The sequence below is a fragment of the Siphateles boraxobius genome, unplaced genomic scaffold, assembly GCF_051911475.1.
Source record: "Siphateles boraxobius isolate OS27281-9 unplaced genomic scaffold, OSU_SipBor_1 41, whole genome shotgun sequence".
Classification (NCBI taxonomy): Eukaryota; Metazoa; Chordata; class Actinopteri; order Cypriniformes; family Leuciscidae; genus Siphateles; species Siphateles boraxobius.
Genome location: NW_027509042.1, coordinates 36,396,918 through 36,414,553, shown reverse-complemented (window position 1 = coordinate 36,414,553; position 17,636 = coordinate 36,396,918). Strand labels below are relative to the sequence as shown.

Sequence of the window (17,636 nt, the reverse complement as noted above, 5' to 3'; positions counted from 1 at the left end):
GCATGGATGAGACGCGTGAGAGAGGAGGCTGTCGGAAAAGACTTTGGGGGAGATCCCTCAAAACTTGAAATCAATGACTGCGGCTTAAATAAAAGTGCATGCTGGTCCGAACACTTCTGACAGCTGGACACACAAATGTTCAATCTGCAGTGTATGTTTGCGAGATCTGTCATCTTTCTAAAAGCCGACAATGAACATACAAAGTTGAATTCCAAAATGGTTGCAGAGGTTGTTGTTGCACTGTTGGCTGTTGTCATGTCCCCCCAGTGCCTGTAGTTGTGCTGTAAGAAGCCTCGCATCCGATGACTAAACCAACACCCCCTTCTCTTTGTGTACGGCTAGTTTTATTTAACTAATCGACAAAGATGTGCCGGTAGGATTCGTGCAAAATTATATCCACGCGTTAAAAAACTAAATCTGCTAGCGTTACATGGAAAGGTAGAGGCGGAATATCCCCGCTGAGAGGAATAGCCGTCGACCGTATGAAAAGATCAGCGTAGCTACTTTAGCACAGGCCGCAGTGATCGAAGGCTGAGCTGCTACCGAGAAGCAACGGACTCAAGTAAAGGCGGAAGACCGCTTATCACGCACTGCAAGGCGGGTGTCTCGCTACTCGACTCGGGGGGATTCGGGAAGTTTCACAGGCCAACGGTAACTACGAATTGCGCAGAAATAAAGGAATGCTTGTCGTAAAAATGTGTACCTGATATTAATTTTATTGTAATATTACTAAAACGTAAACTCACGAAACGAATCAAAATTTAACTAACAAATAAAATCCCTAAACTTTCAAATGTATCCGGTCGTCGACAACGCTTATTCTCATTTGACAGATATTTTGCTTATTATCGGTTTCGAGTGTTTCTCACATATAAAAATACTCCGACGACAAAGTTCCGAAATATTTGTACGACGCAACAAAGAAATACATTCTGCCGCTCTGATTTTGACAGAATCTTTCCGAAAAATAATTAAATTGTTTCTTCAGGAGCAACACCCAACTTGCTCAATCCTTGCCTCAAAAGTAACTGATAGTGCTGCCCAAGTACATGATAGAGTAGTAGGCGGGTTGTCCACCGTCCCCTTGCGTTTTCAAAGTTGCTTTGCATGTCAAACGTATTGTACTCTGCCCAAACACTTTTACGAGGCATCGTTTTATGATTTAGTGTTTCACCTGCTTAAAGCTCTGCTTACACCAGCTGTTTTTCTCAAGTGTCATTGATTGCTTAAAACAGGGGCTACTTTTTCTTCTTCCTGTCACTTTAATATTTAATGGTTTGAGCTGTTTATGCTGAGCAGCATACACACTGCATACTTTCATGAGTGCTTTGAAATGCTGAGTTCAGATTTGTTAGGTGTTTGAAGTGACTGCAACACATATTGAAAGCTATTTTAAATTGGATGTCACTTGACCTGTCTAAGCGAGCGTGTCATTTTTATATTCATGGTTTTATTATAGCTATTTGACTTGTATAGTCAGTACAGATGCATAAAATTCATAGTTTTGTATACATTGGTGAATGCTAGAAACTCATTATGAATGAGCACAATAATAATGGAAGAGCTGAGAGGTTTGATTATCATTATGTCTCTGCAAACTATGCTGTTTAGGAGAGCTGTAGGGGAAACTGGAGCTTTCTGCAATAGAGATCAATAAAATGAATATTACAGTAAAGGCTGGAATACCATACATGGAAGAGATTTTAAAGCACTAGGCATTATACACTTGCTGACTTTGTAAATGATTACAGAGAAAAACTGAGCATCACATGAAACTGACTGAGGATCACACACTAAAAGACTTTAAAGTCATTTCGAACACAAAAAACAAATGCAGAAACATGCACCTCGTTGCATGAAGACGAATGACAGATGAGAACAAAGTGTTCAAAATCAAAATATCAAAGATGTTTGATATCCTCCGACTAGATGGAATATCGTCTGAAACTAAAATAAGAATCAGAAATCTGGAGAAAAAAAACTCCCAACTGCCCAAAATCTGCAGAATGAAAACTAACATCGACTTCTCCAAACTGCAAAATGGGGGGGAAATCTGGGCAAGATGTAGTGTATTTCAGCCTTACATTTTTTTAGTGCATTTTATACCTATATACCTTAATTGTACAGCAATAGACATATTTATGTATATATAAATAACATTTAAATAATTTAGAAACAGAATTACAACTGTAAATGTAAAGCACATTTTTTGATTTAAAGTGAATGTCTCATTGACCAGTTGTTCTTCGTGCACTCCAAAAGAAGATGAATTTGACTTTTGGTAGTGGACTCAATGCTTTCATCACACTGTTGTCTCATTCACATACCGTTTTTTTTTCATCAGCTGATGTTCCGTAGAGTTCCAGCCCTGGGATGTATGAAGGCAAACACATCCACTACTCGGAGGTGGACCACAAGCCTCTGTGTTCATACAGTCCAAAGCTTTGCAAGCAGCGCAGGCTCAATGGTTATGCTTTCTGCATCCGCCATGTGCTCGAGGACCGGACCGCTCCCTTCAGGCAGTGCGAATATGTAGCCAAGTACAATAGCCAGCGCTGCACCAACCCAATACCCAAGGCTCACGACCGCAAGTAAGTTTGTGGATTAACAAATGTTTAAAGAAAAGATGTGCATGTTTAAAATAATACTGGAAATGATCTGTTTGTCTTTTAGGTATTGTAATAGTCACCTTCAGGTTATGGGTGTCCTCCCCAAGAAGGAGCGAAAGAAGAAACAAGATACCATTGAGTCTTTGGCCCTCAAAATTACCGTTCCATCCCTGGCTCTGAAAACTCACAACGGTCTTGAGGTTTTACCTCCATCCCCCCCGCCCTCCCTGGCTTGTCTACTCCCCTCAGATCCCTTTGCCTTTTGCAGGGGAGAAAAAATGTTAAAATCAAGTGGCACGTTCCTGAAGAAACCCCAAGAAAACCAAGCTCTGAACCATAAGCAGAAACCGCAAGATCACAGCGTTCCAGCGTTCACAAACCATCTCAGATCCTCCGCTCTTTCTTCAACCCTTCCACATTCTTGCCTCCCTCCTCCGCAGACTGGAAGAACCATACAAACACCCATAGTTCCCTCCTCCCCTAACGCAGCAACCCTACAAATCCCTGCAGTTCGTTCAGGTCCATTATTCAAAACCTCATCCACACTTCCGGACAACCATCAGGGCTCAATAGACACGGCTCCAACTGATAACAAATTTAAACTGGACCTCAATCATGCGTTTGATAAAAAGGTTGCCCCTGCAATTTCAGGGATGGCACCAAGCCGTGATGACATACATAGACAATTAATAAAAGTGCGCTCAGCTGTTATGCGGCAACAAGCTCCATGTTTGCAGAAGTTCCATAGATTGATGGACCAACACAAGAGGAGGTTCCAAGACCTGAACCCAAATTTAGGTAGGTAATTTTGACCTGGGATTTTGACATTTCAAAATTATTTTGGCTTTAGTTTGTTTTAATGACAAACACAGCTTGTCGTCTAGGGCTTGATTGGTCAGAAGACAGTGAAGAGGAAGATGGGGACTTGGGGAAGCTAGTGTCATATCAATGCCAGAGACTACAAGAGAAGCACTTTGAGGAAAGGTACAGTAATTCATCAGTCTCACAATCATCCATCCTCCACCTAATTTAATGCCAAACGCAATACTTGAATACTTGATTGGTCAATTGTCGTATTCTGCAGCTAAATTATTTTTAATGACTGCTAAACTGCAACTTCTCGTATCACTCCATGGCTTCTTTCTCACATAATAGAGAAAAAATTCTCAAATCAATATTTAGGTCACCCTTTCACACGAAAGAGTAAAGTACGAAGAAAAAAATTTTCAATTGTTTCAGTGATCTTTTACAAATAATTTTTGGAAAGTAAAAACCAGAGCAGTGGTTCTTAAACTTTTTGTTTCCAAGGCCCCTATTGTCCACAACAATATTTGAAACCTCGAAATTCCTAGATTCTGTAAATGAAATTGCAAGATTCCAGAATTTGAATGTTCTGAATGTTCCCGCACTTTTTAAGAAATTAAAGAACACTTTTCCAGTTCATTATGGATAAGGATTAATTAATCATATCAACTACTTACTAATTTCTACCCGATAGAATATTTTAGAACTTGGCATACTGTAAATACAAATGTATACATAATACAAAATGTTTATTCATTATACAATGCGCTTTTATGCAGCTCTAGAATTAAGGGTTGAATAAAACAAGAAATATCTTATAATACCAAAAGTCGATTTTTGGTAAAGTTCTTGTATTGACAATGCAAGAGTCCAGCACTCTGTAAAGTCTCCTCCAGCACACCTCAAAGACTTTCAATGAATTTAAGGTCTGGACTCAGAGGTGTCAATTCATGTGTGAAAATGATTCTTCATGCTCACTCCCAACCATTCTTACACAATTTGAGCCTGATGAAGCCACAGTTTGAAAACTGCTGATCTAGAGAAATCTCTTTCCCATCTCGCAGTGCCAGCAGTTCCCGTGCTGAGCGTTTGGCAGGCTTCTGCTCATACCTGAGACAAAAACACACGCACCTTTCCAGGGAGCAGAGGGGCTTCAGGAGAGAGAGAAGATCCCAGCATGCCCTTCGTAAAGCCCTACTGCAGGCAGCAAGAGAGGAACCTCAACACACCGCACAGCTTATTCAGGAACAACATAATGAGACCTCCACACCCTCCAGGTAAAAAAACACAGGGGTGTAACAATACATTATGTGTTGATGCGATATGATGTATTGATACAATGCATAAAATATCAGTAACTTTTCAACAACTAGAGTGCCTCATTTTATTGTTGAAAGTTCATGTTATATTTTGGCTTAATTTCTAATTGAGTTAAAGAGGATCTATTGTGCTTTACAAGTTTACATTTTCAACTTTCTTTAGTGTGTAATGTTGCTGTTTGAGCATAAAAAAGGTCTGCAAAGTTACAAAGTCCAGTCCAAAAGGAGCTATTCTCTACATTAGTAAACTCTGAAACGCTTCGATTGTAGTCTTTGAGTTTTTTTCCAGGAACATAGACGTCATAATATTACGCATGTAAATAATTCCCGCCAGAGGCATACGCAAAAAAAAATGGGACGAGGTCTGGTTGAGTTGGGTTTGTAGAGTGTTTTTCCACCCCAGGCCTAATGGGGTTATGAAAAGGGGCGTGACATTTCCGAAACATTCTCGAATTAGTTGATCAATAACAACACACTGAGCACACACACAACAAATTTGACAGAGGGATACTGACAAACTGGGAAGAGAGGTGCTGCAACAGTGTAAAATATGTGATTTTTTTTTTATCGTTCAAGCATGAAAACCTGTTCTGTTAGACCCCAAATACAAAATCAAGACTTTGTAAAAGGGCATAATAGGTCTTTAAAAAAAAAAAGTTACTGGTAAAACAGGCACATAATATCTTAACAATTGATATATCAATCGCAGGTCCTTGAATCTTATCAATTCCTATCCTAATAGTATCTCTTCAAGATTTGAGATATCAGCAAATATCGTGTTGCTGGCTAAGAGTATTAATACCAGATCAATCAAGTATTGTGATGCAACGTCCAATCTACACCCCTGATGTGCTCGACATGCTTTCATGTTGCAGTAGTTTGTTTTCTTGTTTTAATTCCACAGCACTGCAGTACCAATGGCTGGAGATGACTCAGGTTTATGCTTGGCTATCGTGAAAGGTGAAGACTGCAGAAATTCAGCCTTACCGTTCACCAGGCACTGCTTTCAACGTATCCTCTCAAAGTTCTTAACAATAGCTGACTGCTTTTGGCTGTTCGTCTGCATTCAGAGCAATTTTTCCTGTGACTTCAACTAACCATCTGCTTTGGTGATTGACCGATCGACTCTGGATCATTTCATGTGTTGTGTCCTTAATGGCACTCTGTAGATATCCTTCAGAACCGTTCACAGCAGCTGTTCTCAAGCTGCACTGCTCGCTTTGCAGATGGAGCTCAGTGTTCCATCCCTGTCTTTGACATCACGCACCAGACACCACTTTGTGATGAGCATGCCAAGAAAATGGTGAGAAACAGAAGACTGTTTCATTGTGTAATAAAGTTTTTGCTAGTAATTGATTTAACCATATGTGCACTAATGGTGTTTTACAGGACAATTTCCTGCGAGGTGATATCAGCCGGAGAACGTACCACCACCACCAGCAGATTCAGCGGCACAGGCCACTGAAGAAAGCCAAACCTCCAGCACTTAGTAAGAAGCATAAGAAGAAAGGCAAGCGAGGAGCTCCAAAGCGCCCTCAGAAACCCATTCCTCCTGCGCTACCCCAGGGTAACCTGGGAATGCCTTCCATTTTGTGCCTGCCCACTCAGCCTCCTGGCATAAGGTGAAAGCCAAGTGTGTTTGTATGTGTGTATTTGCGTATGTCTGTGAATGCGCACTCATTGTCTTTGTGTTTTTCAGGAGCCCTTTAACTCCTGATTTAAGTGCAGATGAATTTCCAGATGACATCACCAATGACATCAGTGACATTCCAAATGACCTAGAGTTGAATCAGGAGGATTTCTCAGATGTTCTGCCTCGACTCCCGGATGACCTGCAGGACTTTGATCTTTTTGAAGGTATAAGTGCTATAATATTATGGATTATAATATTATAATACAGATTATTAGATTTTGATTTGATTCAAATTCCTATGTTATTTAACAGATAAACAACCAAAAAGTTGGTAATGTGTAAAGTTATCATAAAATTATAAACTCATTAACACTTAATGTATAATATATCACTGTATTATACATAAATTACGATATATATATATATACACACTACTGTTCAAAAGTTTGGGGACGTTAAGATTTTTGATGTTTTTAAAAGAAGTCTCTTATGCTCACCAAGGCTGCAAAATACAGTAAAAACAGTAATATTGTCAAATTTTATTACAATTTAATAAAGCGGTTCTCTTTTTAACATATTTTAAAATGTAATGTATTCCTGTGATAGCTGAATTTTCTGCATCATTACTCCAGTCTTCAGTGTCACAAGATCCTTCAGAAATCATTCTAATATGCAGATTTGGTGCTCAAGAGACATTTCTTGTTATTATCAATGTTTGAAAACAGTTGTTGCTTAATTTGTTTTGTGAAAACCATAATGATTCTTTTGCTGAATGTAAAATTCAACAGCATTTGAATTTGAAATTGAATTTTTTTGTAAAATTATAAATGTATTTACTGCCTCTTTTGATCAATTTAACGCATTGTTGATGAATAAATTATATTTGAAACTAATTGTTTATAATATTCCATCACTATAACTTAATTCAGTGAAGGATCCATCAGACTGATTCAAATTTTTGACTTTTAATCTGTCTGATTCATTTGACTAATTCATTAAGATGACAGAAAGTGTTTCTGTCATCTTAATGAATTTTTCCGTGATTGAGACTGGTTTCACTGTTATCTTGTGCAGCCACAAGAACAACTCAATTGAAGACCTGTTTTTTTGCTTTTATTTTGTGTTTTTTTTTCTGCAAACTTGGGATAAAAATGATCTCATTTGCTGTGTGGGGCTGCAGGAAAAAAGAGTAATTCAGGCACAGAGTTAAAGGATTAGTTCACCTCAAAATGAACATTTCCTAATGATTTACTCACCCCAATGCCATCCAAGATATCCATGTCTTTCTTTCCTCAGTGGAAGAGAAATTAAGTTTTTTGAGGAAAACATTTCTGGATTTTTCTTCGAATAATGGACTTGAATGACAACCAACATTTTTAAGTCCAAATCAATGCAGTTTCAAAGGTCTTTGAAGTGCTTGAAAATGCTGTGCACGATCGCAGCTGAGGAGGAGGGTCTTGTCTAGCGAAATGATAGGTCATTTAAGAAAAATATATATATATATATACTTTTTAACTACAATTGTTTGGATTGAGCTGATCTGCAACGCGCCAGGAACTGTCATCACGTTGAAGGGTCAGACTTGATGTCGCCGGCATCGGCGAAAGTACCGCCCCACTCGACCGTGCGAAGGAAGATACAAACCGCGCTTTGTAAACAATAGGGCGGTTATTCTCGCCACGTCGAGCCTGACCTGTTAACGTGATGACCTAGTTCCCGGCGCGTTGCAGATCAGCTCAATCCGAACAATTGTAGTTAAAAAGGGTTTTTTTTTTTTTTTTTTTTTTTAAATGACCTATCGTTTCGCTCGGTAAGACCCTCCTCCTCAGCTGCGATCGTGCACAGTCCGTTGAAGCACTTCAAAGAATTTTGAAACTGCATTGATTTGGACTTCAAAACGCTGGTTGTCATTGAAGTCAATTATTCAAAGAAAAATCCAGAAATGTTTTCCTCAAAAAACTTAATTTCTCTTCCACTGAGGAAAGAAAGACATGGATATCTTGGATGGCATTGGGGTGAGTAAATTATTTGGAAATTTTTATTTTGAGGAATTGATTTATAAGAATTGATATTTTTATACTTATACTTTCTGTCTATTCTTTTTCTGGTAATTGCTCTGTTTTCGTTTCTCACTTTGTTTAAAGTCATTTTATATTCACTAATTCTGGTTTATTTGTCACATAGGTAAGAATAGTGAGCTGTTGCCCACCTCTGAGGAAGCCGAGGAATTGGTTCGTGTTCTGCAGGCCATGAGCTCGTACCCAGAATCCCTTGCATGTCTAAGCGGAATGGCTGAGCTTGGTCCCGTAGAAGGGGTAGATTGTCGTAGCATGCCGGGGGGAGTCGTGGATCTACTGAGTGTGCGGCTATCTGCTGAAACCCTTTCCAGCCTGGAGCTGGACCCCAGTCTGCTCCCCACCTCTGAAGACGCTTTCCCCCCATCGCCTCCATCTCCACAGCCCCCTCTGACTCCTCCATCCTCTGTGGGACATCTCACAGACAGCACATACACACAGAGACATCTCCTAGCTAAGATGGATAACTGCAAAGCAGACCTGAGTGATCTGCGCCTTTGCAAGGACGAGGACATCTCTCATGGTTCATGGGGCGTTCTCGCCCTTCCCCTCAGCGACTCCTCACAGTTTCACAGCCTTATTGCCTCAGACGGCCTGCTGATGTCCACTGCCCTCACAACGCCAATGACCCCCGTGCCCTCAGCCCCCTGTCAGCCCAGTTCGGCCCTTTCTGCATTGAATCAGAGCAGCCAACCTGTCCCCGTCACTCGCTCTACACCCGCATCCTCACCCTTATCACCAACGTCTCAAACCAAGCACCTTCTCCCCCCACTGTTCAATCACTGTGGGATCCCAGCAGACTTACAGCCGCACCACAGTACAACGGCGCCCCCTATGGACCAGGCCTGAACGGCAGGCAGAACCAATTATTTTCTACAGTCAGTGTTCAGGGAACATGTTGCAGGTGATTTTTTTCTTTTCCTTTTTTCCCCCCAAATGTCAGGGTCATTGTGTTTGTCTCCTCAGTCCTCTGCATCTTTTTCCCTCACAAAGAAAGAACATCAAGCAATAAATTTCCTTGTTGGCATAAATTAGTTGCTTTTTTCAAAAAGCAAGCATAGATGGATTTTAGCCATTAATATCACTTGTATCCTTAAACACATATTTAATATATTTATAGAGTAGCAGTCTGCACAACTAGTTTTATTGATGAGTGAAAATGTGTGGTAACTGGTAAAAATGTGGTTCTCGTTTAGAGGTAATGGGCAAGTTTGTCAGTGGCAAACACAAGGGGAAAGGTGTCATGGTTGTATCACTATTTTGTCCCGTGTGATGATTAAAAAGCTTGTTGTTTTGGCAGATGGTGTTTGTGCTTTTAGTAGCCGTTAATCTATGGGGTCTTGCTCTAAGTGTAAGTGCCTGCCTCAAAAGCTGTGTAACACCTTTATAATTAGTGTATTGCAAATCAACATAAATTACACTTTGCGTTGTCACTTAGTTAAAACATGTGAGTGCACAGAATTACACCCCTGAAAATATATAAAGAGGCATTTACTCCCTGTTTTTGAATCCTCACGCAAGTAATTACCTTCTCACATTACCGTAAAGTTACTCAAAGTGTTAAACTTTGATTCTGAGTGTTCGATGTGCTCCTGTGTAAGGCCTTTAGCTGAAGTGATAGCAGTTGTGGGAAATAAATGGTGTAAAGCTATAGTTGGTTATCTTGTCATGGCTTTTAAAGAGAGTAGTTATGATGCCTTTACCCTCATGTCATGCCAAGTCTACATTTGCATTTTCCCATTTATGTTTTTTGCTGATGCTTTCTTACCAAAGCGGCTTCCAAGAAAGCCTCTTTTTATGTCTACAACAGAAAAATATCTTTATATCAGTATATCTAACTGAACCAATATAATGAAATCATGTTTGGGCAGTTAAGCTTTTAAAGAGAACAGTTAATTATAACCGTGATTCAATGTCATTATAAACGAATAATGATGTAAGATTGTGGTTTGGGTAGACTTGCCGTTGTACCGGATTATGCTGCTTTTATCAACAGGCATACTGACAGATACCCTTACACACAGAGGGTCGTCTCATATACTTTTTATACTTATTCACTGAATGTATCAAGTCAACAAAAAAAAGTTTATTATAACCTATTAAAATGTTATGGTCCTCTTCTTTGTTCAAGGTATTTTTATGTCTTGACATGTTTACTTTTGTTACTTAAGTGCTTGGATGTGGGCGTGTGTGTAGACTATGTGTAAGAGAAATTCTATTTGTTTTATTTGAAATGTGTGAATTAAAATTGCTATGACCACGACTTTTTGTGCACTCATTATTTAAATATGCTGTCAGCAGCAATTTGCAGGTTTTTTGTTGCAAAGAAAACACTGTGATGACACTTAGACTGACCTAATCTAGATATACTGTAGTCTTTTATGCACAAATTAAAAATGATCAGGCACAGAAATGATTCATAACATATAGGCCCTATGGCTGGCTTTCTAAACAGATTAAAACTGTAAGATTTGAAATTGTAATCTTTTAATGACTCAATTGAATGGAATACAGGTGCTGGTCATATAATTAGAATAACATCAAAAAGTTGATTTTTATTTCAGTAATTCCATTCAAAAAGTGAAATTTTGATATTATATTCATTCATTACACACAGACCGATATATTTCAAGTGTTCATTCCTTTTAATTTGATGATTATAACTGACGACTAATGAAAACCCCAAAATCAGTATCTCAGAAAATTAGAATATTATGAAAAGGTTCAATATTGAAGACAACTGGTGCCACAATCTAATTAGCTAATTAACTCAAAACACCTGCAAAGGCCTTTAAATGGTCGCTCGATCTAGTTCTGTAGGCTACACAGTCATGGGGAAGACTGCCGACTTGACAGCTGTCCAAAAGACAACCACTGACATCTTGCACAAGGAATGCAAGACACAAAAGGTAAAAAAAAAAGCTAAAGACGCTGGCTGTTCACAGAGCTCTGTGTCCAAGCACATTAATAGAGAGGCGAATGGAAGGAAAAGATGTGGTAGAAAAAAAGTGTACAAGCAATAGGGATAACCGCACCCTGGAGAGGATTGTTAAACAAAACCCATTCAAAAATGTGGGGGAGATTCACAAAGAGTGGACTGCAGCTGGAGTCAATGCTTCAAGAACCACCACACACAGACTTATGCAAGACATGGGTTTCAGCTGTCACATTCCTTGTGTCAAGCCACTCTTGAACAAGACACAGCGTCAGAAGCGTCTCGCCTGGGCTAAAGACAAAAAGGACTGGACTGTTGCTGAGTGGTCCAAAATTATGTTCTCTGATGAAAGTAAATTTTGCATTTCCTTTGGAAATCAAGGTCCCAGAGTCTGGAGGAAGAGAGGAGAGGCACAGAATACACGTTGCTTGAAGTCCAGTGTAAAGTTTCCACAGCCAGTGATGGTTTGGGGTGCCATGTCATCTGCTGGTGTTGGTCCACTGTGTTTTCTGAGGTCCAAAGTCAACGCAGCCTTCTACCAGGAATTTTTAGAGCACTTCATGCTTCCTGCTGCTGACCAACTTTATGGAGATGCAGATATCATTTTCCAACAGCACTTGGCACCTGCACACAGTGCCAACGCTACCAGTACCCGTTTAAGGACCATGGTATCCCTGTTCTTAATTGGCCAGCAAACTCGCCTGACTTTAACCCTATAGAAAATCTATGGGGTATTGTGAAGAGGAAGATGCGATACGCCAGACCAGAAGAGCTGCAGAAGAGCTGAAGGCCACTATCAGAGCAACCTGGGCTCTCATAACACCTGAGCAGTGGCACAGACTGATCGACTCCATGCCACGCCGCATTGCTGCAGTAATTCAGGCAAAAGGAGGCCCAACTAAGAATTGAGTGCTGTACATGCTCATACTTTTCATGTTCATACTTTTCAGTTGGCCAACATTTCTAAAAATCCTTTTTTTGTATTGGTCTTAAGTAATATTCTAATTTTCGGAGATACTGAATTTGGGATTTTCATTAGTTGTCCGTTTTAATCATCACAATTAAATGAAATAAACATTTGAAATATATCAGTCTGTGTGTAATGAATGAATATAATATCCAAATTTCACTTTTTGAATGGAATTACTGAAATAAATCAACGTTTTGATGATATTCTAATTATATGACCAGCAGCTGTATTTCTCCATGCCAATGAGAACATTACTTGAAAAACGGAAGAGGGCGCCAAATCATTATAAAATGCTCCAGTCTTTTGCAAAGATGATTTTAGTTATGGGGATTTTGATTAGTTTAATTCGCATGTGTCCTTGAATGATTCCTTCAACCGATTCGTTAAAAGGCAAAGACAAGTCTGATTATTAATGTTTGCGTTTCTACAGTTCTACTGTGAAATCTCTCGAGAAATGAAAATAAAACATATTTGTATAATTCGATCAGCTGTTGAATCAGCACTAAATGACATATTCGTAAATGACTCACTCGTTTGATTTAATCAGTCAAAGTTTGATACATTCGATCAGTTCTTAAGCACTAAGCGGGTTCTTACACTGAAACAACCTTGTCAAAAAGTGCGCTAAATCTGGAGGATATTTACCAAAAGCCCACTGGAGAAAACGAAACATGCAGATGTCTTCAATCGATTGTCAGCGATGAAAAGCTCTTTATTGCGCACGCTGCTTCTGAAAAACAAATTTAGCCTGGGGGAGGGAATAGTTTTGCTTCAAACGTATTCGTTCACTAACGAAACCCCACTAAATGACAAGTTGGAGGAGTGAAGTAGCCTAGTTAATAACACAATATTATGTGATATCAGAGCGAAAGTAAAGGAGATTTTTTTTGTGCATCTTTCCACCGCTCGAAATTGGTCTGCAATTTGTTGCAAAATGTTTAAGAATGACGACGATACTGCTCATAATGACTGCGGATGCAAATATACTTTCCTTCATCTCACCGCTAAGAGGGGCGCGCGGATGCTCCTCCGCGCGAGCCCGGGGCTCTGGCGTTACCTAGCAACGGTTCCCATACTGTACTCCCGCTCCAAGTGCCTGGCTGCCTTCGACTCTTGTGCTGTTTCTATTTCTGTTGTAGCGTCGCAGTCTGCTAAAACATTCATAGCACAGTCCTCTTAGCATGTTTCAGTTTGAAGCACTACCCTACCCAATGCGCCGCAGAGTGATACTGACAAATGGCGCGTCAAATGATGGGTGACAGACCAGTAAATCATGGGCTGCCGTCTCCTGGGACGCGCTGATTGAGTCTCTAGTAATGGATGTTATTATGGCCAATGACATGGCAACTGCGACCTCGTGCACGGACGTGATTACCACATATAACAATTGCTAAAACAGGTGCCGAGAAACTGTGATAACGCGGTTTCTCTTGCGCTTTTTGGTAAGGGGAACAAGCAGAGCTGAAGGGGGAGGGATAGACTGGCAGAGGGAAATGGCAGTTGCACAAACTGTCACAGTGATGAGATCTTATCATTATGACTCTAGTTATGCCATGGCTGCTGTTAGACCACGACAAGGTTTAACGCCCCCATGATTCCACATGAACAGCTTCTACAAGCTCAATCGTGTATAGCTAGTATGAAAGTGGTCCAGTGCACAATGGTGCATGTAGCCTATCTTTTAACGTCAAGGACTTGAGGCCTCTTCTTGAACCACGGGCATTGAGGTAAACTGGCGAGCGAACACATTGCACAATGCTTCAGAAAATCGATCATCCTTAACACCCACACAATTTTTCACTCCAATAACCAAATGCTTTTTTAGCTGTATCAGCCTCTTTGTTGCTGTTATATCCTACCTGTGGGCTCACATCTTGTGTTGCTAATATTTTGATTTTCAAAAACTGAGACCTTCAACCTTTTTTAAAATTAATTTAGGGGCCTATTTAAAACGAAATAGGCTATTTAAAATATGTGATTGTTATGGTATGGATCATTGAAAAATTGGGTCCAGTAGGCATACACTGACTGAACTCTGAACAGAGGTATTATGTGTATTTCAAGTCACTATGGATTTATAGGTCTGGGAGTTGATTGCAAATAAGAACTGATACTCCGATTCTGAGGTGAATCAAGTCGACTATTAAGATTGGGAATCCTCAGAAGACTTCAACACCAGGGCTAGTATTCAAGTACCCTATCTGAATAAAGCTAATTTAGACATCAAGTGTTCTCTTTTATGCACAAGACGCGTTAACTTAGTCAGTTCAATTAGTGTAGTCTCATCTTAACTAACCAAATTACATTCGTTTGTTTGATGAAAAAAACAAAAAACATTACAACAACATTACATTGCATCTAGTCTGGTTAGTTAACTTACAGAAGCACTATTATCATGGCATAAACGATTGGCTGATCTTCGACACTATCACTGTAAAAAGTTAGAGAAGGATTTACTTTGAAACAATTTCAGAAATTGCTAGTTAATTTCACATAAAATGACAAACAGCAAGCTGAAATAAACAGGAAATTTTGAAGTGGAAAGACTGAAATAGTATTGTCCTGTAAAACAGTCCAATAATCTTTGTTTTATTTACAACTTCAAAAACTTTTTTGTGTAGTATTGTAGTAACTTTATTATTATAATTTACATGAATTGAAATTTGTTCAACTTTATCTACAAAATGTAGTACTCCTTACAAATAAATAATGGCTTCATGAACAATGAATATTATTTTTCATATTTAAAAAAATAATAATGGTAACACTTTACAATATGGCTGCAGTAATAAGCATTAATTCATGCTTAGCTAATGGACAGATAATACTGAATTAATGTGTAACTAATGATTATCTCATTAATGATTACCACATTAGGAACTGATTAAGAGTCTGTATGGTTAATGTATTAGTTCATACATGAATTGTTATTAATTAAATATGTAATTGTGAATTAATTCCCTAATAACTCATTTTTTTAACTAATAGTGTTAATTAATATGTTAATTACCAGAATGAGCCAAAGCCTTGTATTTCAACTTCCAGATAATACAGGTACACATTAATACATGATTAATTACTTCATTGTTAGTGCAAATTCATGTGTAAATTACTACAATTACTAAATGACTAGTTAATAATGATGTGCCTCAACAAGTAAAGTCATAACATAATGATAGCTTTGCAAATCATTAGCTAATGATTAATTAAAGCAGACAACTGGTAGTTGAAGTGCATAGCTTTGACTAATTGTGGTAATTAACACATTAATTTACACTATTAGTTAATAAAAATAATTTATTAAGGAATTAATACACAATGACACATTGAATTAATAGCAATTCATGTATTACTTAATCTATTAATCATATAGACTCTTTATTAGTTGCTAATGCAGTAATAATTAATGGTTTAGTTCTTCATGAACCATACATTAACTCATGATTATCTGTGCATTAGTTAAACATGAATTAATGCATATTAGTGCACCCGTATTGTAAAGTGTTACCAAAATAATTTTCACAGTTATACTTAATGTCAGTTCCATTTTTTTTTTTTTTGTAGTGACTACTGCCTAAAATAGCTGAAAACAGCCAATAGTAATCTCACATCTATTTAACAGACAATTTTGAAATTCTTGAGAACCCTGGAATTGGACAGCATTATTAGCAATGTAATTTTCTATCAATCGTTCTCTTTTTTTCTAAGTGTTTCTTTAATTAGCAATATATATATATATATATACATCTCGATATAGAACAAGTGTTGGATGGGTGATCTGCTGCAAACTGTCTCAAGTGTATCACCCGGATACAACAAGCTGGTAAATGGCACACTTCCGCTGAAACACACCTCAGAACAGACAGCACATTGTTGTCCCTGCAGGGAACATCCACACGAACAGAGCATCCTGTTCCTACAGTTTGATGCTGCCCTCATGTCCAGCCAGCCCTCAAGCCATTATTTATCTGTAGCGCATGCCATCCTGTGCCAAGCTCAAGAGTTATAAAGGGAAAGTAGCTTGGGACCCTTTTTGTCCTGCGCATATTGAACAGGGAAGGATAAGAATTCAATTTTGATCTTATATGTACCTAACGCTAAACAGTTGACCCAGACGTCTGGAGATTCGAACCATTTTTAAAAGAGCAAAGATTTGATCGGGAGGCTGTTAACAAAGGATTAGCCTTTGTTTATAAATAATTAATGGGTAAGAGCCTTTCTCCATCTACTCCATCATCAAAGTAGTTCACTAAATGAAAGTGATTTAATTTTCACCATCATAGAGCAGAAACAATTTAGAAACTCATTAATGGTTATTTGAAAGAACATTAGCTAATCTTATATAGGATGGGATTAAATCTCTAAGTATGGAACTGATGAAATGAAATAAGGAGCGTTTGACGTCGGGCTGCAGGGGAAGATAGATTAAAAGGGATGGTAGATTCTGAGAGCTCTCTGAAAAGAGATGAGCAGGTTACAGCAATAATGCTCTTTAAGCAGTGCAAGTTGACCTTCACAAACTCCTTCTTTTCATCCGGATCTGACATTTAGTGACAAGATAATATTCTCTGCATTTCAGCAGCTCTCTTTCAAACACACAGATAATTAGCTTCCTGCTGATAGAAGTTCAGGATATTGGTCCCCTGTGGAGAGGTAATGTGTTAATGTTTCTTAGGGATGTCGCATCGCGGGATTCATTTAACGAAGAACCGCGTGGAGCCCCTGCAGCTTGTATATCTAACGTAACTCTCGTGCAGATTTCGCATGGTCTCTTTTACAATTCACACCACCATTTCATTTTGTTCTGAAAGGTGAAGTAAATAAATGTCTGTGTCAGATGAAAACTAACTTTTGCAGTTATGACTCGAGAAACACTTGCAAGGCACACTATTTTGCAAAGCCGCTGGAGTACATGGAAAGGACAAACCGGCCCAGTTGTTACAGAAAGAGCTTTATAATTCCACTCAGGCATTATAAATAATTAATAATGATAAATAATTGAAAACTTGGGAACTGCAGTGACCTTTTTTGTGTGGCACTTCCAAAGAGTGGGTTTTCTAAAATTCAGTAATTATTAGACCAGCTATTTACCGTGTGTTAAAGTTTTCTGCTATTACATACTGCAATGATGATTAAAAGCAGGCAGACATTTTTAGTGAAGTTAGCTTTCTCTGCATAGAAAATCCGTCAATAGTAACCATGAGAATAGAATTCTCAGGGCATTTGAAGCAATCCGACACCTCCAAAGAGCAGCATCGGGCAGCAAGCTGCCAGTCATCCACACAGCTGGG

The 17,636-nt window shown here is 38.8% G+C and overlaps 1 protein-coding gene across 1 annotated transcript; it reads left to right on the top strand.

The window, feature by feature from the left end:
- Window positions 1-280: 280 nt before the first annotated feature.
- On the top strand, window positions 281-9,475 carry ino80db (INO80 complex subunit Db). Its single transcript, XM_077199295.1, is given in 11 exon segments — window positions 281-651; window positions 2,345-2,591; window positions 2,674-3,407; window positions 3,494-3,593; window positions 4,478-4,690; window positions 5,637-5,743; window positions 5,902-6,035; window positions 6,122-6,354; window positions 6,432-6,589; window positions 8,550-9,200; window positions 9,203-9,475. Coding segments are annotated over 10 exon segments (2,694 nt in total). The 5' UTR covers window positions 281-651; window positions 2,345-2,373; the 3' UTR covers window positions 9,349-9,475.
- The last annotated feature ends 8,161 nt before the right edge of the window (window positions 9,476-17,636 follow it).